Here is a 26,585-nt window from a genome sequence, read left to right on the forward strand (position 1 = left end):
TGTGCATCCTTTATTTTTTTATATACTTATATGTGTATAATGTTTTCTTCACTCTTTACATCACTTTAAAAGTGTTATATGATCACCACCAGAACTGAATGACACAAATAGGGAAGTTCTTATATCTCCAGAAGCAAATTCTGTAACAGTAAACTTAATTGGACTAAACTAAAAGGGAGTGATCCCTTCACTCTCACTTCCAAAAGAATGCTTTCTATCAATTTAAATAATTTTGTATTCAAATGTAGTTAATAGATGATGAAAGAGAGTTCTTTCTGAGTGTTATGTGGTCCATATTTACACAGTAAGAGAAAAAAATTAAATGTTGCAGCTTTACTGGAAATTACTATTTCTGGAGTCTGAACCTAACTCTGCTAACGTTCTTTTCCAAGTTCAAAAAATGCGTTATCAGCTATTGCAGATATTAGACTTAAAAATGACTGGGAAGAGGCGCCTGGATGGCTCAGTGAGTTACATGACTGGCTCTTGACTTCAGCTCAGGTTGGGATCTCCTGGTTCCTGAGGTAGAGTCCCCATTGTCAGGCTCTGCACTGACAGTGCAAATCCTGCTTGGGATTTCCTCTCTCTCTGTCTCTCACTCTCTGTCTTTCTCTGCCTTCCCTGCTTGCACTCTCTCTTAAAATAAATAAATAAACAAACATTAAAAAAAATGATTGGGGAAACAAAGCTGATTCCTAGAGGGAATTTGTGAGGGCTTTCCATCCAATGTCCATTTTCTCCTCTTTGGGGGAAATATCTGCTCTGCCATTGTGGGGAGTCTTGATGGGACAAAGTAGGTTTTGTCCTCTTGGGGACCGTGGGTGGCTCAGTCTATTGAGCATCCAACTTCAGCTCAGGTCTTGGTCTCACAGTTCACAAGTTCAAGCCCCGCATCGGGCTCTATGCTAACAGCTCAGAGCCTGGAGCCTGCTTTGGATTCTGTGTCTCCCTCTCTCTCTGCACCAACCAACCTGAGCCCCCAGCCTCACTCATGCTGTCTCTGTCTCTCTCTCAAAACTAAATAAACATTAAAAAATTAAAAAATATGTATATGTTTTGTCCTCCCTTAGCAATGGGCTAAGAAGTGGGCCCTTTAGTTGTGGGCATATGATATAGGTTAAGGAAATTAAATGTTTACCTAAGATGTTAATCTTGAGCTAAGTGAGCCACAGCTTATTGTTGTGACTTGCAACTGAAGATCCCCAAACATTTTAAAGTGAGAACTGTCTGCATTATGTTTTATGGGAACATATTTTGAAGACTGGCAACTATATTTGACCCATTTCTCTTCAACTCAAAATGCAAATATTTAAATTGACATTTATGCTGAACCAATAGCTTCTTTGTAGAGAAAATCATAAAAATAGCTCATTTTCAAGTTAATTAAACATAGAACTCAATTTTTAAAAATACTGGTATATAAATATATTGTGTCATGTATTTGTGTATGTGTAATAATGATTGCCTATAGTTTCTGAGAAATCTGGGTTTTCTTTTATATTTTTTAATGGTTGTATTTTTAACACAAATGCTCAAAACTCATGTATAGGATAAACTATAAAAGTATTTCAAAGAGGATGAGGAATTCTCTGAAATAGTTCAGAAATGTCCAATTTTCTTTATTATTGTGATTATTTTAAATTGATTTCATTACTGTGTACAAATTAAGAAAATCATACAATATGATATGATTAGATATATCAGTTTGATCTTAAATTTGAGCCTTAGAAAACATATCTACGATTATAAGAATAAAGCAGGTTCTGTAATATTAAACTCAATTGAACTAAACTAAAAAGGAATAATCACTCTCACTTCCTAAAGAATGCTTTCTATCACCACTTTAAGTAATTTTGTATTCAAATGTAGATGAAGTAGTTAATATAATTCATAGATATATATAAATGTCACTCAGGAGATTAATGGATTAAAAAAAAGCAGTAAGCACTATTGTGAATCAGGTTCTGCTTATAATTACTCAAAAGGTAACTTTTAAAACTCAGTGTCAATCAACATATACAGAATATTTAATGAAAGATTCACAGAAGGTCTTAGGTAATTCATGGCTTAAAATATATAGATTTTTAAAATAGGTATACTTCTTGGGACTTTTCATGTCTTGAATGAAATAGGCCCAGTATACATTACTTTTTAATTATTCAGTACAATTGTGGGACACGTTATAAATAAATGACAGTATAACTGACATATAAGGTTATTCAAAATACCTCTCGATATTATTAAGCCAGTTTAAATTCATAACAGATGTTTAAAAGTTTCTGGATTCTATAATGTATCTAATTCTACGAAGAGGTAAGAAGAGTAAATGGCTCATTGTGGAGGGAAGAGAGAGCATTAACATTTCAGACTGAAAGGGTTCTATCTCCTGAGGAAAAGTCATTTAGTAAATGTTACCCTAATGATGTAAAAGAGTTAACTCTTTATGGCTCGGTAGCTTGTGACATATCCTAACACACTATAATCCTTTACTAAGCACCTGTAGGTTAAAAAAAAAATTAAAAAATGGCATACCGTTATCATGAAAAAATACACAAATATGGTGGTAAACTCAAAGAAAGGTGCAGATAAAGCCATCAGTCATACAATGTACATGTTATGGTTGCAAGTTAGAGTGTGTCTACTACAACCTCCTTATTTTAGAGGTGGGGATCCTCGAACCGGGAGGAAATCAGTGCTATTCACTATACCAGGCATATTTTCTCATCCAGTGAAAATTTGCCCTGACCCGTGTGCTATACAATGCCTGCATTGTAGATTGTTAGTTTTTCTGTGATAGCTCCAATATATATTAACATTTACAATGTAAAAGAATTATCAATATGAAAGATCATGATTTTTTTGGAAATTAATTGTGAAGAATATGTCTGATATTACCGTTCTTGGTTAGCACTGTGGCAGCACCTTCCTCTAAATAATATCAGTTGGTAGATGATAAATCCTATTAGCTAATATTTGGAAAAGACTGTGCACAAATAAAAGTGCATATCCCTGGAATCTTAATATTATGAAAAATGTCCCAAAAAATTTTAGCTGAATTCATCCTTTGCTAACCATGTTATGGAACTGAGTTTCCTGTATGATCTTTTTATTTTAAAGTTCTCTTGGCTTTTAGGTAGGGTTCAAGGCAGATCAAATCCATCTGCTCTTTACTAAAGAATTAGTACAATGACACACTATTTTTGAGTAAACACCGTGTTGTTTACTTAGTACATAGTGACAGTGATTTTTATTTCCCCCCTTCCCAAAGCATGATTTCATTAGGATAAACTGCTATTGTCGTTTGAAAGATAAATGCCTGACAGGGCGTTGTGATTCAGTATTTCTTCACGGTTGTTAGGAACACAGGTCATATGCTGGTGACAAACAAATATTTCTCCTTACTGTGAAGAGACCAACCTGAGAGACTGCCACTCCTCTCTGAGCTGTTGTGAGAGCTGGTGGTGCTGAAATCCTGTGACTGGTTGTGTGGCATTCTATTAGACAATCCCTCAGCCAATCGGTAGTCAGGGATGTAAAGTAAGGCTAAGGGTTAAAGGGCAGAGGTCATAGTGGCATCATGTGATTAGTTCACAGCACAAGCCCATGCAGAACATGCAGTTAGCAATTCAGAAGCAGATGTCGTGGGACAGTGGAGGGAGGAATGTTTCGTCTATCCTGCCTAATGGAAGTTGAGATGGATTACCGATCACTCTATTGAAAAAGCTAAAAGGATGAAAGCGATTGGTGTTGGAGTGTGGTGGCAGTGACGGTGGTGGTGGTGGTGGTGGTAGGGGTTGTGCAAGGTACTGAATACATGCCAGTAATAGTTTTTTTAGTTTAGGTAGTGAACCTGGTAATGAGTCACTAAACTGAACAACAAATACTAACTTGTATCTCATGCACAAATGATAGGAAAATCACTCCTTGGGTCATAGGAATCTGACTCACCATTGTTACCTTTGTTCTGATCAGGTAGAGAATAACCAAATCCCATCAGATCTGTTTTTTGCTGAATCGAGCTTTTCCATTGTGGATCAGGCAGATCGACGGCCAATTCATGTATGCTATTGGAATGCAAGATCTGTGTTGTGGCATATGGGGTAGCCTGTGTTATTTGGCTGGAACTGTTGTAAGTGGTTTTGGTCGTGAAGTCAATGCTGCTATAAATGGCCCCGTCTGAGAGCATTGTTGCTGTTTTATCCCCTTGGCTCGGAACCGGTGGCAGCACATCTGCGGTGAACATAGGGAAATGAAACAATTTAATGATGCACAGGAACCCCCGAACTATCAGGACTGAAGATGAAAAATAAATGTGTCATGCCGCACGTTTGCATTTCAGCTGAGATGGGCTTTATGAGCCAATGAAGGGGAGATGATGTACAACCATCGCCGAGCTCTCAGCCTCAGTGACAGGCAGGCCTACAGCTCGCCCTTCACGTCTCACTGCTTAACACATCCTTTCCCCCATTTTCTTCAACCATGAATGAGATGTTTGGGCTATTTCACTACTGAAAAATGCTTTCAGTTCTTCATACTGCTTTTAGAACCAATGGAGTTGTTAGCTCTTTAACGAAGCAATGATGAAAGTGAATCTACAAATTGTGGATGAACACATCTTTTTTTCGTTTTTACCCCAAAAGATAGAGACTGTAAGTACTGAACAGATGCAAAATCTTTGAAAATTATACTATACAAGCAAACTATGAGACGCATTTTTCTAAAGTCCCGACTTGCTGTTTATCTGATTTGGTTTCACAGTTCTAGTATGGAGTGGAACTGATGGGAGCAATTTTTTTTCCTCCGATGACAAAGGAAAATTTTCATGAATAAGTCATTTTCACAATACAGCAGGATTTAACTATAGGAAAAGGAATCTGAGTTATCAGTGAGTTTAATTTATGCTACTAACTTTCAGTGAGTTTAATTTATGCTGCTAACTCTTAGAAGTAGAGAATTACAGTTTCAAGTTTTAGTACAGCAAGAGTAAAATTAAATTTTAGTAACAACACTGAATATCAATCAGTCCATTTATCTTTTGGTGTGCTGAATTATCTTTACACGATGTTTTATAGTTCAGAACTGCCATCTCTCTCCTGAGCTTTTAGTTTTAATTTTTTTAGAAGAAAGATACTAGAGTTAAAACAACAACAATAATACTAAATGGCAGACTTTCAATCATATAGAGTTAAAAGTGAATCTAATTATAGTATGTTCCTTAATAATCTATGTTCTGCAAGCCATACTTCATAGGGCTTGAAGTCATCAACCCACTTGATTTCTTCAATTATAGGAAATGTTCAACTAGTTATAGTAGTGTAATATTAAGTAATAAACCTAACTGCTATGGTACCAAAACTAACTTATCATCACAAGAAAAAGTGGAAGCAGAAACTTTGTCAAAATATCCTAAAACTTTTAGATTTGATCATACCTAATAGTACTTGAAATAAAGATTCTTATAAAAATAATAATTTGGAGGCACCTGAGTGGCTCAGTCAGTTGCGTGTCTGACTCTTGACTTTGGTCATGGTCTCACAAACTGAGCCTGAGCTCCACATCAGGATCTGTATGGACAGTGCTTGGGATTCTTTCTTTCCCCTTCTCTCTGCTCCTCCCCTGCTCATTTTTTTAGCATTTTACACAAGCTAAAAATTATCTCCTTTAGCAATGGCAACAAGACATTTATTTATTTATTTTGAGTTTATTTTTGAGAGGGCACGAGGAGGGAAGGGGCAGAGAGAGAGGAGACAGAAACCCAAGCGGGCTCTGAGTTGCCAAAGCAGAGCCCCATGTAGGTTCTGAACCCACGAACTGTGGGATTATGACCTGAGCTGAAATCAAGGGTTGGATGATTAACTGACTGAGCCACCCAGGCACCCCAGCAATAGGACATTTATAATGCCTTTTGCACACTGTATAATTTAGATCTTTCTGAGTCTGGAATTCCAACTTGCTTTTCAATGAAGTGGATATATACTTTAATGAAGTAAATATTTTATATGCATACCAGTGGATTTATTAAAGATATTCAAATATATAATATTTCACAAAGTTATACAAACAAGTAAAATTATTTTTTGATTTCTGGATCCCATAACCACTTTTCTTGCCCTTCTTGCTTTTACTTATAATTAGAAAATTTGATAATGAAAAAGTATACTTCATTCTCAAATGTCAATATCATTTTCATTCTCAAAAACATTTCATACTTAGTAATATATCAAAATTATGAAAATAGATCCTTCATGCAGACATTTTCAGAGTGCTATTTCTGCCACCTTTATCATTATTCACTGATAATATTACCTGGATAGACAGGTTTCTCCAGCATGGACCCTAATTTCCCAAAATTTTGAACTTGAGACCTTCCAAAACTTTGTATTTACTGTGAGCCACATTAACTGCAAGTTGTTGAAATAGTTGCATGTTCAAGTGTTTAAAAATGGAAAAGAAGTTGTCTGAGGATCTAAACCTATTGAAGATTATTCTGCAACAACTAAAGCTAACGCGCCAGGAACAGAATCTCTCTCCCTGTTGGATGAAATTAGCCAGTCTTCAAGCCTAAGTGCTTCTCTATTATTGATTTGGGGGCTGCAGATTTCCTTCAAATATTATTTGATCACTCCTACATTTTAAAAATTCAACTGGATTATATCCAAATGTAGAAATATAGAAAGATTTGGGGCGCCTGGGTGGCTTAGTCGGTTAAGCGTCCAACTTTCGCTTAGGTCATGATCTCGCGGTTCGTGGGTTCGAGCCCCGCGTCGGGTTCTGTGCTGCCAGCTCAGAGCCTGGAGCCTGTTTCAGTCTGTGACTCCCTCTCTCTCTGACCCTCCCCTGCTCACGCTGTCTCTCTCTCTCTCCTAGAAATAAATAAAACATTAGAAAAAAAAATTAAAAAAAAAAGAAATATTGAAAGATTATACAGGAATATCTGGATGTAGGGAAGCAGCCTGTAGTATCAGATGGTTGGGAGCTCTGGACTTGCCTTCCTCCAACAAACAGGACATGAATAGGTGCTTCCACCTTTAGGCAGGGCCTTTCATTTTCCATTTCTTACAGTCCACATCTACCTTTCCTGAGTGCTTCAGGCTGACTGGCACTTGTTAACAGTGGAGTTTGAAACCTAAGAATTATAGAAACCCTTCCCTCCAGGTGGAATCACTCCTGAATCATTTTTCAGCTTTTAGCACCTTAGTGATCTGTGACATTTATTTCTTTTGGCCTGGTACACCTGCATCCATGACTAGCTCCTTCATGGTATTGTAGGATACTTAGGAACAGGAACAAATGGGAGTTATGTCTGGATTTCCATAATTCCTCACCTACTGATTTGCAGAGGGTAAGCACTCCCTGAATGACTAAATTAATTTTTTATAGTTTGTATTGACAAAATGCAGACGCACAATAATTAGTAACTTTATCATTCAAAATATTATTTTCATTACAGTTAAACATGTATTAGTATTCCGTTCTTAAAATGAAAATGTCACTATTCACAACAATTCTTTTACGTGAGTATAGTTATACAATCATACATGTGAATCCCACCTTGAGAACTGCAGCACAGTGCATATAAAAGAACGTAGACTTTAAAATGTGTTAGGCATACATTCTATATCTAGATCTCAAGTTAGTTGTTTTGATAAACTTTAGTTTCTTGGCCTTTAAAATGTAAATATGATTATCTATTATTTCTGCCACACATTTATTATGCAAAGAAAATGAAATAAAATGTACAAAAAAAATCCTACCTATACCTGGTACACTGTAAATGCTTAACATCCCCATCACCCTAAAAGGGAACACAGTAAACCTTGCAAAAACTTTTTCTTGGCCTTGATGTTCGCCTGTGAAATATTTCTTATCATAAAAATGAGGTGGATATGGAAGATAAACCTTGAAAATCTATAAGTGTATCCTTTGGCTAAATTAGACTAAGACATTTTAGATATTTGTGTAGCTTGCTACAAACTGAAAGAAACAAAAACAAAACAAAACATATTTTCCATCTTTAGACATTCATTTCTTGATGTAAAGAAACAATGATGCACTAATCACATGGAAATATAGCAAGAAAAAGAGGCATCTAATCTTTGATAGATAAAAGCTTTCAGAACAGAATTTTTTTTTTTTTAAATTTACAAAATCAGGCTGGGCAAGGTAGAGAGGGGTCGTTTGCTCCTTGGTGAGGAGACGCTCAGATATAGAACCCATCCATGGAACAGTGATAGCCTGTAATTGTAGGGCTCAGAGTGTGGTCACTAGGGTGGGCAGTGACTTTCAGAGGCTCTGGGCAGGTTAAGATTCCTAAATAGGGTGGTTACAGAGGAAAATCAAGAAGCTGAGGAGTCATACAATATTTTTTATTTTCTTATTTACTACACTGATGTCTGGTGGGCAGTGCTTGGATGCCAAGCATTGTGCTAAACCTGTATATAATCATCCATCTAATCCTTATTATATAACTATGACATGGGGACTGTTATTTTCTGTATCTTATTTGAAGAACAGGAAAAATCTCCCCTTCTTAAAGTTGGTATTGACGGAATGCAGACTTCTGCAATAATTAGCAGCTTTGTTATTTCCAATACTATTTTAATTATATTCAAACATGCATTGGCATTCCATCTGTGAGGAGAAAATGCCAGTGTCCATAATTATTCTTCTAGGTCAGTATGTTTATGCACTCACATCTGTGAAATCCACCATTGAAGCTTATAATAGTTTAGCCTAGTCCTGGGTCCAGCATTAATTCCACCTAGACGTGTAGAAATCCTCTAGTAGATTTTTCCACACTTACTTGGATCACAGCACTACTCTCCTAATTAATTAATCATTCCATTTTCTACCCTAACTCCACTCCTCACCCAGTAGCAGGCTGGATGACTTAACACTGTACTTGGATCCTAGCTTTGCCCTCTAACAAATCCATTGATGCTTTCTGACTACCTTTTGGACAACGTTTAAAGTCTCTGTGTAGCTTAGGCCTTAAGTCCCTCTGTTATCTGTCCTTCTATATTTTGTTTGTTTGTTTGTTTGTTTTTTCCACTTCTGCTGCCTAGTACTTTATATTCACTAGAACATTCATTCCTTTGTCACATAAGTCTATGTCTTTCTTATTTATAAGCTTTACATGGTTGTTTCTTCACCACACAGTTTTCCCACAATTCTGACTAATCTCCACCTCTCCCTCAGATGTCAACTTAAACAACACTCTTGTCCATAAACCTTTCTTACTCCCAATGGGCAGCTTTCTCATGCTGGGTACTGGCTAGACAGCTCCAGTCCATTTACTGTCTACAGAACTTTCCGCCAATGGCAAAGTCAAATATTTCTGCCAAATTAAACACTGAGACCACAGACTTGTCAGTCTCATCTTCCTCTAAACGTACCACTCTTCTTTTGAATGGATGAAAAGGTAGCAGTAAGGAGGTTGGAATTAGTTACAGTAGGTCAAATTCTATCTCTTTATTAAGACCTATGGAGAGAATTGTGGCACCAAATTTTGAAGATCTTAGCATATCAGCCAATTAGCACCTTGTTGTCTTTTATTTGGGCCACTCGTTATCAATTGTAGAACTACATTTAAATTCTCCCTCAATAGGTCCTATTTATTTCAGCGTCTATGCTGAAAGATATATGAGGATAAGGACCATCTCTCTTTATATTAATTTTTTATTTTTACTGTCTGCCACTGTCTCAAGAGCACAGGACATACTTGATAAATCTATGTTGAATGACATGTAGAGGACTGAAATGACTAGTCCAAAATTCTAAGCTCTAGTGAGCAGTATAGTTCCTGACTTCACTAATCTTGTACAAATAGTCCTAAAAACAGAATGTATTATGAATATTGTCATCATGGTTAGTAATGACTTCGTTAAAGTTTGGTTTTGCTCAAGGTCATATAGATGCAATAGTTTTATATAAAATATTTAGCACTATTCATACATGCACTATACTAATTTTAATTATGGAAGAAAATACTCTCTAGTAGACATTTTTATAAACACATAAGAAAACCAAGAAAACAAAGGACAACATTTTGAATAACACAACTTACCTCCACGTCCAAAATTCCCAATCTCGTTCGGGCCACTATTGCTATTGTTTACTGGTAAACTCGTGGCAGGCCACGAATCAGCAAGCCATGGATAACTGGGATCACCAGCATTTAGAAGACCGGGGCGGCTAAAACAGAAATTAAAAGTAAATCAACCCATGGAGCTCAAGGAGAGATATGGACACTTGTCTCATGCACAAGATTAAAGAATTTAGGAAGATTTTAATTCACTTCAAATTAAAATGTGTAGGTTCTCAAGAATTACAGAAATTCAGTGGTTGATTAAAACTATATATAGCCTGTCAGTGGAAGCAACAGCATCCTGCCTGGAATTCTGCTGACACCCAAATGAATTCAGTTGTCTTCCCTGAAACTGTTGGGGATTGGTAACATAGCAGGATCCTGAATCAAGGTTTGGTGATATATTGGCACCTCAAGGGAACAATTGCTCAGAGTGACTGCTCAGTATCAGCCATTTCCAGGACTTTGGGCTACTGCTTCCTCAATTCCTGCAGCCACTATATTTATCTGTCCTCTGTAGGCTGTAACCCCTGTTATGAGCCCTCATGCTTGATTGAGAGGCAAAGAACTTAAAGAGAATTAATGAACAGTATTTATATTGTTACATCAATAGCACATTTCCAAATTCCCTAAATTGCAAAATATTAGGGGCATATTCAAGATCATTAAAGTAATTAAAGATCCACTGTGATCTCATCCAGCATGTGAGTATAGTGTATGAGAAAAACTTCCCTCACATCATATTTAATAAAGAATTCCTATTTTTGATATAAAATATGGGAATCCAATTCTTTTCCAGATTATTAGCATATTTACAAAGAAATAGCAACATCTATAATCATCGTACTTTATTTTTGATAGACCATTTCTGTGCAGTCCCTAAGAGAAACATGTGTTTCTATGGAAACTGCAATAAGAAGATCTAACTGCTTACTTGCTACATGCACTAGCTCTCATTAGACCTAATCTCTTTTTGCTAAAATATTGATTAAATGGGAGATTGGAAGTTATTACCAGAGCCTAATTACAATCTCCATATTGGCAAAGGGAAAATAGATGAGGATGTATGGGTTTGTTATCAGCTTTTATCAATTTCAATTGAGTATCCAAAGTTGTGGAATCCAGTCCTATCAATCTACAGCCTATTCATCATCCATGAATCATTTACTTTGTGATCGATTATGTGTAATTGTTCACTCACAGCAATTTAGTGAGAGCCAATAAGGAGTCTTAAACAACAGCAACTTCATTTGCTAATGTCTAATTAATGCAATAAACATACTGCTAACAAATGAACACATTCCTTGTGATATTTACTACTAATTTCTTCAGGGGCATCTGGGAGATATGAAACATCTGGACTTGATTCCTCTAAAGTGCACAACAGATAGATCATTAAACCTTGCGGTAAGCCATTTAATTCCTCCTAGAATTCTCAGACTTCTAAGTGATCGTTTATTACAATAATAGCCTCTTACTATAGTTTCCTCAGTCCTGATTAAAAATAATAATAAAAAAAGAATCTCCTTAGCTTACCTCCCATTGCTCATTAGTCCTCCATCTCCTCTTTGAAATGTAACTGTTAAAAAAAGAAAGACACACACATACAAGTAGTCAATATTAATTACGATTAATAACAACTACATATTGGTCCTTAGTTTAGAGCTGAGGCCTCTGGGATTTTAACAAAATATAATTAACATAATTGTACAGAGAATAAGAAGCAGTGGTTTGGCCCAGGGCAAAGCCATCATTTAATAAGACATCTAAAAATACTTCAAGACAACTGTATGGGTAAGTCAAAAGGGCAATTTGTATTTGGATGTCAAAAACTGTTATGACTGGAATATATAGTGGCATTCAAAGATTAACATGCATTAATGGGGGATTATCAAACCATGACTTTTAATCTTAATATGTGGATGTCCTAATTAGAAGGCACAACATAAAATGCACATTATAGAAACTGAAACAAAATAGTTCACGGGGCATCTGGGTGGCTCAGTCGCTTGAACATTCAACTTTGGCTAGGTCATGATCTCACAGTCTGTGAGTTTGAGCCCCACATCGGGCTCTGTGCTGACAGCACAGAGCCTGGAGTCTGCTTTGGATTCTACGTCTCCCTCTCTCCGCCCCTCCCGCCAAACACTCTGTTTCTGTCTCTGAAAAATAAATATACCTTAAAAATTTTTTTTAAAAGAAAGAAAATAGTTCAAACAGGTAATAATATTCTGCCAGTGAAAAGGAGAAACAGGTATTGATTGATGACATATTGCTCATCATCACAGTTCCTTTTAGGGACACCATTAATTACTACGAGTTGAACAACTACAATTACAATAGACATAAACTATAGTTAATAGAGAATAGTGTGCTGAATGTTTTGCTTTATCATCCAACCTTCATAAAGAATAAAATTTTCAAACAATTGATACTGAATCTATTCAAATTGTATGTAATAACTGCAAAAACTTAAGTCCTTTATAAAATTCTTGAACTTATTAATCACACCAACAAGCATGCCATAGAATTACAGCTGGAGAATCCACTCCCTCCAGACACTAGACTCCATTCCACAAAGCTATCAACATAAAAATGGATTTCAAGGTTGGCCAAAGAATGTAAATATCAGTGAGGATCCATAATTTCTTATCCAAAACCTTTGAGAACCAGACATATTTGGTATTCAAAATGTCTCAGATCTCAGAAAGGTAATACAATGCATACTACAGAGAAGATCTAAGATAGCAACTCTATTCCAAGTGTTTTTAATATGTTTGGAACAAAATATAAATATTCATGATTAATGGGATAAAGTCTATAAATAGTTTCACATTAGCATGGATCAAAATTCGCCTCTCAAAGAGTTAACTATAGGATCATGGAAAAGATTTGGTGTTTAGAAGTTTAATTTTAAGGATTGCAAAATAGCAATTCTGACTAACATGAACATAGATCGGCTAAATCAGTTCCTGGTGATGAAGGAAAAAAAACTGATGGCTACCAGAGATAAGTTGGGTGGGAGGAAGGGGAAAATAGCTGATGGAAATTAAGGAGTGCACTTGCTATGCTGAGCACCTGGTGTTGTATGGAAACGTTGAATCACTATATTGTACAACTGAAACTAATATTACATTGTATGCTAACTAACTGGAATTTAAATAATAATTTATTTAATGAGTGATTTCCTAATGAGTAAGTGTAAAAATAAAAGTTTTATGAATTAGTTCATTATATATATATTTTTTTAATTTGGTAGAGAGAGAGAGACCACTAGTTAGGGACAGAGGAGAAAAAGAAGAATCTTAAGCAGGCTCCATGCTCAGTGTGGAGGCTGATGCAGGCCTTGTTCCTATGACCCTGGAATCATGACCTGAGATGAAATCAAGAGTCGAATCCTCAAGTGACTGAGTCATAATGTCAGGGAATATTATTCTACCCAAGAACTGATTCATATTTTAAATAAATAGAGCCTATATTGTCACTTAAATTATACATACAGTAAATTATCTTAATTTGAATAATTTCTCCATAATTCACCTATTCCTCAAATTTTGCTATGAAATATGACTGTTCTTTAAATTTTGTCGGTTTCCAATCGCAGCTCCCCAGTCCCTTTCCTAAGGTCATCCAAGGACATATCTTTCACAACATCATAATTAGGTGATATGATCAGGGTCATGATTCCCAGGGTCTGTCAGGACTTTAGGAACATCCTACTGGCACCTGAACTATCATGCCTTCTCAACTTCTCCGGTAACATCTCAAATTCATTACAAAACACTCCTGACACATCCTTTGCATCTGCCCAGAACTGGCTATGGACATCTCCTCAGAGAAGATGAAAGGACACTGATGGCTTCTCTGCTTCCTGACAAGCTCACTTAAGTGACGGGATTCCAGAATCAGCAGAGGTCCATACCACATTGGGTCCCATTAATAACTGCTTTTAACAACAGCAAAGGAAGAATTAATATGAAACAATTAATGAAAAAATTGAGCACTGGAGCTATTAAGTAAAGTCCTGATTAGGGAAAAAATATGCACACAAAATGTGAAAACAGTACAGATAATTAGCTTTCCATATGATGTGACTTTGTAGTTATGTGTTTTTTTTAATGGATTATCAAGTGATTGTTTTACTCTACTAAAAGAGAGTTAAGATAATGTCACGAATATCATTGTGAATATGCAAATAAGCAGGCACTGATGGGCTACACCTCAAAATGTGCTATTTCGAAGATCTGTGGAAACAAATTAAGTATTTCTCCTAATTTAGAAGCTCCTTTGTTCCTACCCAAACTTTCTATTATTGTTAGAGCAATAAGTGACATTAGAGAAAAAAAAAGAGCAACTGAAGTAGAGGTCCTAAAATTAAATTGCACTTTTATATACTAATGGTAAATTCTTCATAAAATATAAATTTTAAAGTAATAAGGCAACACTCAAAATTTTACTAAACAGAGAGCATTCATATGGCCATTAAGCTCTGAAAGGATGCTCAATATCACTGATTTCAGGGAAATAAAAATCAAAATTACAGTGAGATTCTACCTCATACCCATTAGGATGGCTACTATTAAAGACAATAAATTACAAGTCTTGGCAAGGAGAGAAATTGGAACTGTAGTGCACTGTTGGTAGAACGTAACACAGTACAGCCATCGGGGAAAGCAGCAACAGTATGGTGGTTCCTCAAAGTTTAGAAATATAAAATTTATTATATGATCCAACAATTCCATTTCTGAGTATATACCCAAAATAATTGAAAGCAAGGTCTCAAAAAGACATTTGTAGACCCATGTTCATAGTACTGTTATTCACAAGCTAAAACTTGGAAGCAATCAAAATGTTCATGATGAATGGATAAGAAAAATGTTTTCTATACATACAATTCAGCTATAAGAAAAGAAGAGAATTCTGACAAGCTAAAAGCTGGGTGAACTTAAGGACAAGATGCTAAGTGGTATAAATCATTCACAAAAAGGCAAGTACTATATGATTCAACTAATAGAAGGTAGTGGGAGCAGTCAAAATTAGAGACAGAAAGCAGAATGGTGGTTTTCAGGTATTAAAGAAGCGGAGGGGGAATGTGGTGTTATTGCTTACAGGGTATAAAGTTTCAATTTGGAAGATGAGAAGAGTTCTGGAGGTGGATGGTGGTGATGATCGCACATTATGAGTGTTTTAATGACACCACTTAAAAATAGTCACAATAGTACATTTTATGTTATGTGTATTTTAACAATAGAATATTGGGAAAATATTATCAAGGTTAAATTACAGACATGTTAGAGAATGGAATCTATGCTGAGATTTTATGCTAATGTTTTGAGTAAAATATATTTAAATTTCAAAGCACTTAGGACATATACATTTTCTATTTGTGTTCCAATCATCATTGAAATATGTTTTCAAAAGTTTCTAGACTGCTTTTGGCAAAACATTCAATAAAGACTCTTATCTCTGCACCTCTGCATACCAACTAAACAAAGGCAAAAATAAACAGGACATTATATAAATGCATAACCAACTTAAAATGGTCCATAAACAGAATTGGGTATACATGACAATTCTCTATTTTGTATGCTTCTACGACAAAGGAAAAACAAAATCCAAAAACCAAACCAAAAAAGCAATCTTAATTATAAAAAGTTTGATAGTTATCTTTGTAAAGAAAGAAATATATGACAAATATTCAAGTTTCCTTTTTACCACATACCCCCAAACTTTTAGATTTGTTCCATTTTGAAAAGTAGACCAAAAGTAACTGAGTTGTATTAGACCATGAAATGAACAGTAGACTAGAAATAAGGAGAAGCAATTTAACTCACAAATAAAAGTCATACATGGTGTTTTGATTAGCATTTTTCTCCCCCTTTCTTTTTCTTTCTTTCTTCCTTCTTTCCTCCCTCCAACCTCCCTCTTTATTTTCTCCCTTCTTCTCTTCCTCTTTCTTTTTTTCTTTTCATTTCTTTTCTTCTTTCTTTCTCTCTCTCTTTCTTTCTTTCTTTCTTTCTTTCTTTCTTTCTTTCTTTCTCNCCCCTTTCTTTTTCTTTCTTTCTTCCTTCTTTCCTCCCTCCAACCTCCCTCTTTATTTTCTCCCTTCTTCTCTTCCTCTTTCTTTTTTTCTTTTCTTTTCTTTCTCTTTCTTTTTTTCTTTTCTTTTCTTTTCTTCTTTCTTTCTCTCTCTCTTTCTTTCTTTCTTTCTTTCTTTCTTTCTTTCTTTCTTTCTCTCTCTCTCTCTCTCTCTCTCTCTCTCTCTCTCTTTCCAGAAGGGAGAAAAAAATAAATGCCTCAGCAAATTGCAGGCTATTTCATCTGATTTGATCTGGCTTTCTTTGCAAAGAGATGTTGAACTTCTTTGAATTTAAAAGCGAGAGGGAGGGACGGAGAGGTCCTTGGACAATTTTGCTCTAGTCATGACTTTGATAATCACAGTATAATAACTTTGTGCTTACCAGAGATAAATTTGAAATAAGTGTGAATTTTTACCAAAAACAAGTCCCTGCTAGTATCTAAAGTTAAAAACTTTCAACATATAGAAGTTTTTTTTTTTTTTTTAATCTAAAACTAACTGGATCATACTAAGATGTCCAAAAAGTTCTACAGACACCATAATCTTAAATGTTTTAGAATTGCATTAAATATTTTGAATTTATTGCAATATTTATAAAGGATACAAGGTAAAGAGATTTTCCAAGTTTATGTCATACAGAAAGTACCTCTACTATTAACTGACAGGGTTAATCCTAATCTCATGCCTGCTGGCACTGAGGGGGAAGGGATATGTGACTATGTGGTAAATTGACATTTTGAGGTAAGGAAGCTTTCAGAGAGCCTATCTCTAGTAGGCCACATTTTCCTACTCCAAATGGAAACTTTAATGTTGCCAGCCAAGCCTCATTCCCTCTCCTGATAAGCTATTTCTCAAATATGAATGTAGATTAATCCTCTTTTAATAAGCATTAACTCAGCCCAGATAATCAGAGTATGAAAATTCCATCAAATCTTTTAGCTCTCTTTGGATAGTTTTGCCAAACAATTTATATTTCACCAACAGTTTTAAAGCTATGTAAGAAGTGTTTAGCATTTCATAATTTGCTCACTCAATAATAAATTGTTTATGTTTACTGTGTTTCAAAAGCCTGCTATTTTCAGAGGTAGTATAATACTCAGAAAATATCACTCACCCTTTTAAAGGTGAAAAACTATATACTTTCAATAAAAAGTTGATGACTTATAAGTTGTGAATAAGAAAAGTGAACAATGTAAGTTTGAATAGAGTCATTAGCTTTCATGAGGATTATTAAATGGATATATATGAATATATATATATTATATATACAGTATAGGTATATAGAATCCTCATGTGAGCTACACGGTTTTTATTCAAACTTATGTTGTTTATTTATCTATTCACAAATACTATAATACCTGTGATCAAACATTTACTTCAGATTCAAAAATCACCTAATATCCTCTGTATTTTCTGCCCAAATCTTTTTACAATTCATTGCAGTCTACAACACCTCAGGTGGTGAACCAGTTGAACACTCATGAACCTGACAAACAGTGACAAGTAGACTTTTAGTGCTCAATGGAGAGTAAGCTAAATAACATTATATGATGCTCCATGAAAGTATAAAATGATTTTACATGGAATATAAGATACAAGAATTCCTTTTTTTTTGTTCCAGCTGCCTTTTTTTGCACCATATGCAAAGAGGTGGCATGTGATTGCATCTGAAAAATTAAATAAAGAATAAATAGGAAACAACTGAATAAGAACTTAGCATGTAACATTACCCTGAGGAAATCTCCACTATCTACTTTGTAAAGAAACAAAATATATGCAGGCCAAATTCTCCTCTCAGATCATTTAAATATATAAGTTTGCATATAATCATTATTTTAAGTTTATTTATTTATTTTGAGAGAGGGGGGAGGGTCAGAGAGAGGAGGAGAGAGAATCTCAAGCAGTCATTGTGCTGCCACGGGGTTTAAACCCATGAACCATGAGATCATGACCTGAGCTGAAGAGTAGGACATTTAACCAACTAAGCCACCCAGGTACCCCCTGTATTTGATTCTTGATATTCATTTTTACAATGTAAGGTGTCATTCATGGGTATTCTATGATAAATATGTTAAATCCTCCAATATATAAAATATATCAATACTGAGTAGCACTTTTTTCTTTTCCTTCCTTCTAAACAGTCAAATATAATTTTCCACATGAGAAATAGGCAAAAACTAGTAATATAAAAAAAAAAAAAGTCAGTAAGTTTTTGCCTGCCCAGGGTGAGTGGAAGGCACCCTGCTGAGAGAATCTTCAACCCAAGAGATATTTAAATATCTTCCCACTAGTTAAAATCTTCCCTGTTCTACTTCTAATGGTGAAGAGGAGAATGAAGTAGGACAAAGGGAGTGCCAGAACTAAATTTTACCTGCTTTACAATTCTATTTAGTCAGTCAAGCATATTAAAATGCATGTATGGGGATGCCTGGGTGACTAAGTTGGTCAAGCATCCGACTTGCCTCAGGTCATTATCTCAAGGTTCCTGAGTTTGAGCCCTGCATCTGGTGAGCTCGAGCCCCACCTAGGGTGAGTTCGAGCCCCATTCTGGGTGAGTATGAGCCCCACATGGGTGAACACAGCTGCCCCACTGGGTGAGATTGAGCCCTGCTCATAGGAGCCCTGCTTTGGGTTCTGCTCTGATAGTGCAGAGCCTGTGTGAGATTCTTTCTCTCTCTCTCTCTGCCCCTTTCTCACTTGTACCTTCTCTCTCTCTCAAAAGAAAAAAATAATAAAATATATGTATATATGTAAATTGCATGAGATATATATGTATGCCTTAATATATATAAATTGCACAGGTGTTTAAGTATAATTCAAGATCACAATTGAGGTTTGAAATAAATGAAATATCTTATGTTACAAATCTAATCTAAATACTTGTCCCAACGTAGACTTATTGTTTATTTGGGGAAAAAATTTACCAGTGCTCTCATGAATAAACAGTAAAGTCTGGACACTATACAGACATTACTGTGCAGTGAAAATATGAAAATAATAGGCTTTCCATTTTGAGAGTAAAGTGACATCGCTTTCATACTTGTAAAATTTATAAGGTTCCCAGAGAATTTTTATGAAAACCAAAATATAAATAGAACCAGTATAAATAAAGCATATTATAATACACTTCAAAGAAAGAATAAAACCCAGCTCTGTATGAAATCTTTGTGCTCTTACATGGACCATTAGCTCATGCATGAAATATCAGAAATTTAAAACTTTGATACATACTCCACTCATCATTCCTACTTAAAATCCCCATTTTTAATGTTGTATAAGGACAAGAATTTGAAAATTTTAACAGGTGAAGGGTATATGGAGGGAGATGTGTAAAAACTATAAAGTCAGATATACATTGCTAGGTACCTGTGGTTTGGATTTCTCACCTAGAAGAGAACAGTAGTTGCTAGAAGGCAAGTTATTAGTTGAAGGTAAATCCATTCTGAGAGTCAGCCACCTATCCATTAAGTATAAAGGTTTTGAAAAGCTGCTCTCTGGCTTGACCTTATTCCAAAATATTTGAAGGGCATAACACCTTCTGAGTTAGCAGTTCTTCTACACGCCGATGGATATCAATCTTAATGAGAAATGATCATAGGAAATGTTCTATTCTTGTCAAGCTCAAAAACCAACAGATATTTTCAAATTAAATGCATAGGTTTTACAAAGAACTGCTGTTAAAAAAATAAAAAGAAGAAGAAAAGGAAGAACAAAGAAGTCTGATACAATTTTACTAAAAGCACAAACCTAAAACTTACGAGAGCTGTGTTATTTGTAAGGAGTGAGTGAACAAATGTGGAGGATAAAAATGGAGCACACTTTATGTGGATATCTTAGAACTTTGCACTGAAACTAGCACGGTCAATCTTTTAATATTTTCACTGAAGTCAAGCAAAGGGATAAACACAAACTGGTCCGTGAATTAAGTCAGTTCATCCCTATGATTAGGATGGTTTGCATGTGTGTCACAGAGGTGAACTGTAACATGGTGACAGATTAAACAGATGGGTTGATGAATAATACCCACAAGACATGAAGGTAGAGGACTGGAAGGGTACATTCAATATCATGAAACTTCAAGACTCTGGCCCTTGGAAGTTATCACCTAGCATTCCTTGCTGGGAAGAATGCCTCCCTGATGTGGTGAGATAGCACTCAGAGGGATAAAGCACATGGGAGAAACCATCAGCAACCAATGGCAGTTGCTGAGAATGGCGGAATGATTGCAAGTCACAATGCTTGGAACCCCCTTTCCAATGGACACACTATACTGCTTTCTCTAGTCTTTTAAATTTATTCTTACCAGTAAATAATAACTTCTGTTTTCATAAGATATGGATATGAACCATAACATTATAATCAAATCATCATATTTAAATGCTGTCAAATAAGTAGCAAGATAGCCAAGTGGGTGCTATCCCTTCCATTTTGCAGCATTTAGGCATTATCAGTGGCTTAGAAGCCTCCAAGCTACAGCAGCTTATAAACTTAATGAACTATGAAGTTTCTGTCAAAATCAGTTATTAAGACATTTATAAGCATTTAAACTTAAAGTTAAAACTAGAAACAGAAGATGGAATAAAATGTGTCAAGAAATTCTCAAGTGTTTGTAGGATGATGTTAAATGAAAATTATCCCCTTCTAAATTCTAGAAAGTGTGAAATATTGTGAGACAACTTACTTTTTTGATTGTTGTTAGAGGAAATTCTTAAAATGAATTGCAATTAAAATAACTATTAAGCATAGCTTCAATACTGAGTACATTCTTCTAATCACTGACTTGATAAATCTGCCCCTCCCCTCTGCCTCGGAAATGTTTGAAGGCTACCAGTTTTGAAATCCTTGAAACTCTGTTTCAGGTTCTAAGAAGAAAACATTTTTGCAAATAGGTAGAATATTTACGATCTTCTTTTTCTTCTGCTGCTTCTTCTCCTACTACATTTTCTTCCTTCTAAAATGCTGATTGGTTATCTTGAAATAGACACCCCTGTTAAGTGATTGTTAAGTCATTTACTTCATGCCTCATTAGTCTTATTAATTCTGATGAGATATTTTTGCTTATTTTTATTTGCCATCAGGGACATTTCCTATTGTAATCTGTATCTCAAAATACTAAAAGCTATATTTCAAATATTTTCTTTCTTCCTGAGCATGTTAGTAATGTTGTTGCCTCAATCCATCTCAAATAATGGCTGCATAGCATGCAGTCTGTGTGTGTGTGTGTGTGTGTGTGTGTGTATTGTGCTTGTGTGTGTTTTGAAGAACCAGTTGAGAAAAACATGGTTACACATTTATCTGAGTACAGTCTTGTTGCATTTCACTGGAGATACAAGCAAAAAGCTTGCCTTATGGTTATAATGTAATACGGTGAAAAGAAATGCATTATAGCATGTTGTTTATAATTGCATTTTACAGAGCAGGTGTTTAAAACAAGCCAAAAACATCTATTCATTCACTCATTCATTCACTCACTCATTATTCAATTCCATTCCTTCTCTTTCATTTCATTACATTCTTAAAGATAAGAGGTTTTCTTAGCTAGAAATAGTCTCTTACCAGCATAATTACTGAGTCCCTTTCTCTTCTTTCTTCGCCAATACAACCAGATGCTAAAACCCATCAAAATTACCCAGCAGGCACCACCAATACCAGCTATAAAGGCTGGTTGCTTCACAACATCAGTGATTTGCTCAGTTATGCTGTTATTGTTTTCAGTAATGACAACTTCATTACGTCCCCCTGTGGAAGAAATAATAGTTTTAGTAAACATTATTATGAAAGTAAACACAGGAATACATACATAGTGTACCAAAGGCAGAGAAAATTAGAAAATTCCTATGAAGGCAGGTAATAATTATGCTCTGAGCCTGTCAAAATTATTGATAAGAGTATTTTGTACTTTTCAGAAGAAGAATCAAATTATGAGTTTAAAATGTGATTAAGAACATTGCTCCCTTATGTTTGGGTTTACTATGAATAGATTCAGAACTGCTTCTGATTTATTGGCTTATAAATAAGTACTAAAGCAAGTGCTAGGGTACAAAGTAACAGCAACTTTTCTTCAGCTAAGAAAAGTATGTTTTGATATAGTCTTGCTAAAATAAAATTTAAAAAAACAACTACAACATTCACAGGATATTTATAAATTGTCTTTTCTCTGTGGCAATGCCTAAACTGAAATGTTCAAGATTTAAAAATATGTAACTTAATATTATCCTTAATATTCTAACAAGGAATTTATTTTTATCACTCTTTAATTTTTTGGAATGTATTAAAACTACTATATAAAACAATGATGATTATATAAATGTATTTTCATAAAGATTAGTATCTATAATTAAAATGTCACAAAGCGATACATCTCACATATTCCCTTAAAACTAAACTAATTTAAAAATCCACTTGAAAGTTTAATTAAAAAGACAACTTTGACGTTAATTCTAAGGTTATGTTACTAAAAATAAACATTCATTTATTTCATTTTTAAAATTAATTAATTTATTTTGAGAGAGAGAAAGAGAAAGAGAGCAAGCAGGGGAGGGGTAGAGAGAGAGAGAGAGGGAGAGAGAGAATCCCACGCAGGCTCCATGCTGTCAGCACAGAGCCTGACTTGGGGCTTGATCTCATGAACCAGGGGATCATGAGCTGAGCTGAAATCGAGTCAGACGCTTAATCAACTAGGTCACTCAGGTGCCCCACTAAAATAAACATTTATATCTGGATTAGTATTATTCTAGAAGTAGTCATGTTTTTGACAATTTAGACCTCTCAGAGATAATTAAAAGCTTAATTCACATTTTAAAATAGTTTTAAAAAACTCATGAAATCATAGTATCACTTAAATTAAAGACTTCGGTGTTTATTTAACAGATTAAGAAATTTACACACTGGTGTAAAGTCATTTGTAAATGACTGTGTAAAGTCAGCATCATATCTCATTAATTACTAATCAAATATTTAAAAAAATTGAAATCAAAATATAAGTGGCTAATTTCAACATATCAAATCCAAGGAATGTGCAATGTACATTGTTTTAGTTACATGGCACTACAATATATTAGAAAGAACATGGTCTTTGAAGTTTTTTGTTTGAGTATCATCCTTGCCACTTACTAGCTTAAGTAAGCAATAACCTTATGTAGGGCACTTAATCTTCTCAAGTACCTGTTTCTGCTAGTTGGCAAGAATCCTCATTTCAAATATTCGGGAATGTTCTTTAAGATAATGTATGTAAAGAGGCTGATAGAAACACAATAGTTTGTTGACTCAAAATTATGACCCAGGTATGGGTAAGGGTTACTTTATGACCACTCACATAACTTCAGGGATGTAAGTTGTAAATTGTCCAGATGTGAGAGTCTGGAAAACCACAGATGACTTGTTTACCAGTTTCTTCTTTCTTGCAGGTCAGAAAATTAGCCTACATTTCCCAGACTCACTTGTAGTTTAAGTACAACAAAGTCACTGAGTTATTGGCCAATACCACATGGGCACAAGTTATGCATACTACTTCCAGATCTGACCCACAAACTACTGTAACTATACTTGACATTCTCTCTCTTTCCTAATGTTAAATAGAAAGAAGGGATCTTTGGACGATTCTGACCCACCTAAGAGATGGCATAGTTATTGATCAGGATTGAAAGTCCCTGAATAACTGTGTGGAGTAGAAGTCCCATCCATTCTGCTAATCCATACTAGACTGGGTTATGAATAAGAAAAAACAAAACCTTTATTTTTTTAAGCCAATCAGTATGTAGGCTTATTTATAGCTACTAGTATTTTTCTTATACATACTTATATTCCATTTCTGAAATTTCTTTTGTGTTAAATTCCAGATGTAAAAACCAGATTCACTTATGTAATAAATCTGGTTAATTTTTCCAACCTATCTGCCCTTAATTATTATATATATAAACTTAATTAAAAATGTATTTAAAGAGGGGCACCTAGGTGGCTCAGTAGGTTAAGCGTCTCATTTTGGCTCAGGTCATGATCTCATGGTTTGTGGGTTTGAGCCCGCATTGGGCTCTGTGCTGACAGCGAGTTCAGAGCCTGGAGCCTGCTTCAGATTCTCCCTCTCTCTCTCTCTGCCCCTCCCCTACTCACGCTGTCTCTTTCTCTCTCTTTCTCTCTCTCTCTCTCTGTCTTAGAAATAAATAAAACATTAAAAAATGTATTTAAAGGGGCACTTGGGTGGCTCAATTGGTTAAGCTTCTGACTTCAGCACAGGTCATAATTGTTCAATTATGGTTAGGTTCATGAGTTCAAGCCTTGAAGTAGGTTCATGAGTTCAAGCCTTGGTGAGAGCAGAAATCCCACTTTGGATCCTCTTTCTCCCTCTCTCTCTGCCCCACCCCTGCTCACTTGCTCTCTTTCAATTAAAAATATTTGAAAAAATGTATTTAAACTGAGCTCACATTTTCAGTATGAAACATCTACATATCTGGTGATTTTTCTAGTTACTAATAGTTACTAAAAAAGAAAACAAACACCTTATAGAACCAAGAGAAATGAAAATTTGTCCTTCATTTGTGTAAAAGATCCAGAACATATCAAATTGGATATAGTGTGATATATCTTTTTCACCCAAGGTTTATTACTATTTCTTATGCTTCTGGTATTTTTGAAACAATGTTGTGTGTTGGACTAATTAGAGCATAGACAAGGGATGCCTGTGACCTGTAACGCTCCATTGTTCTTGCAGACAAAAAATATAATGAAATGTAATGTCTTCCTCCCATTGGAGAGTAATGAAGAACAAAACTAATTTGTGGGACTAAAAATTAATTAGACACATCAGATTCGATTGTACCTATTACTGTGAAAGTTTGCAGCTGTTCCACATATTATTACCGACTCTATAAGGTAGGCATGAAATGGCTAAATGATTAAAGAAACAATAGCTATATTATTAAACAAGATTACTGAAAATTTTAAGTCAAAGTAAATTTGTTACATGGAATACTTTTAGATGCTTACATATATAATTACATGTGGTTGCATTTCTGTATGTGTAAGTGCAACAGTCTAGAACTATGGAGCCACTGAGGTAAAAGTCATTTTACCAGTGGAAAATACAGACAAAAGAACAATATTGCTTTAAACTTGTGTAAGGCTATTTATTGTATTTATATGATATTTGAATTAATATTCCCTTAATGGAACTTTCTGGAATAAAATCCAAACTGAGAAGAAATAGATGAAACAGTACGTAGTCTGGCATGAGACAAATCTAAAATTATCAGCCATAAATTACATCAAATGCCAATACATGATTTAATTAAAGCAAAGTGGAAATGAGGTAGAGCTTGAGTCACTTTGAGTGCTGTTTCTAGTACTGAATAGACAATAGAGAAAGCACAGATTGAAACAGAAAAAGAGATTAGCCATCACTAAATCACTTTTCAACTAAGGAATAACAGTTGTGTAGATAAGGTTATCAGACAAGATGTTAAGGTAGATGTGCTAGAGTAATTAAAGAAACAATTAAAGGCTTCTTCCGTACAAAGGTAGATATTAAAAAGAAATAAATCTCTTGAGGACAAATAGCCTTTTCTGCATTGAATCGTGTATGTGGGTGTGTGTGTCTGTGTTTTTATGCGTGAGTGCATGTATTTTTTTCAATTCTCTTTGATTACATCTTGAATACTGCGTATTCTAGCTGCTTGAACAGAAGATAGAAATATTATTTATTACATTATTTTTATTCATAGAAAATTTGGAAACAGTTATATGATACACTAAAAAACCAAAAGGTACTAATTATACATGTGAACACACTTAGTCCTTTTAAAAATGATAGAATCTTAAGAAAACTTTCTTTTTGATTTAAAATACTCTAAGCTTTCTTAGCTAAAATACTCTTAGCTTTCTTATTTTAAAGTTACTATACAATTGTTAAATTCTTAATCAACATGACATGAACTTGGTTGAATGGTATTCTTGTAATGGTTTACCTCCTTCCAAGTGTAATAAATCCCCCAAGTATGGGGAACAACAAAGTAGTCCTACAAAAAAATTTTTAAAAAGCCTTCCCTTGCTTGAGAATTTTACTTATTAATAAAGGTAATATAAAAAACAGGAAGTAAAAATATAGATACTTGACAATCTTTGAATTAGAAATATTGTATTTCATATATGCAAGAGAGTAAAAATCTTTAAAGCTTTGTTTACTTACCTGAGAGTTCTCATAGAAAGCAATGCTTTTTAAAGATTCATAAACATTTTTTTCAGAGAAAAATTAATGGCTTATTTCTGAATTATACATATATACATACACACACACACTATATATATATATGACTATATATATATATATATAGTCATATATACATATGACATATATATATATAGTCATATATACATATGACATATATATATATAGTCATATATACATATGACATATATATATATAGT

General features: G+C 34.7%; 1 protein-coding gene across 1 annotated transcript in view; it reads right to left on the reverse strand.

The window, feature by feature from the left end:
- ROBO2 (roundabout guidance receptor 2) overlaps positions 1 to 26,585 on the reverse strand; it is a 610,598-nt gene that overhangs the window by 43,067 nt on the left and 540,946 nt on the right. The window contains exons 17-20 of the mRNA XM_039237972.1: positions 21,723 to 21,905; positions 11,624 to 11,666; positions 10,067 to 10,194; positions 3,949 to 4,230 (exon numbers count right to left, since the gene is read on the reverse strand). Coding sequence (XP_039093903.1) covers positions 3,949 to 4,230; positions 10,067 to 10,194; positions 11,624 to 11,666; positions 21,723 to 21,905 — 636 coding nt within the window. The remainder of the gene's footprint in view (positions 1 to 3,948; positions 4,231 to 10,066; positions 10,195 to 11,623; positions 11,667 to 21,722; positions 21,906 to 26,585) is intronic.

The sequence above is a fragment of the Hyaena hyaena genome, unplaced genomic scaffold (assembly GCF_003009895.1).
Source record: "Hyaena hyaena isolate Hyena2069 unplaced genomic scaffold, ASM300989v1 scaffold_132, whole genome shotgun sequence".
In the NCBI taxonomy this organism is placed as follows: domain Eukaryota; kingdom Metazoa; phylum Chordata; class Mammalia; order Carnivora; family Hyaenidae; genus Hyaena; species Hyaena hyaena.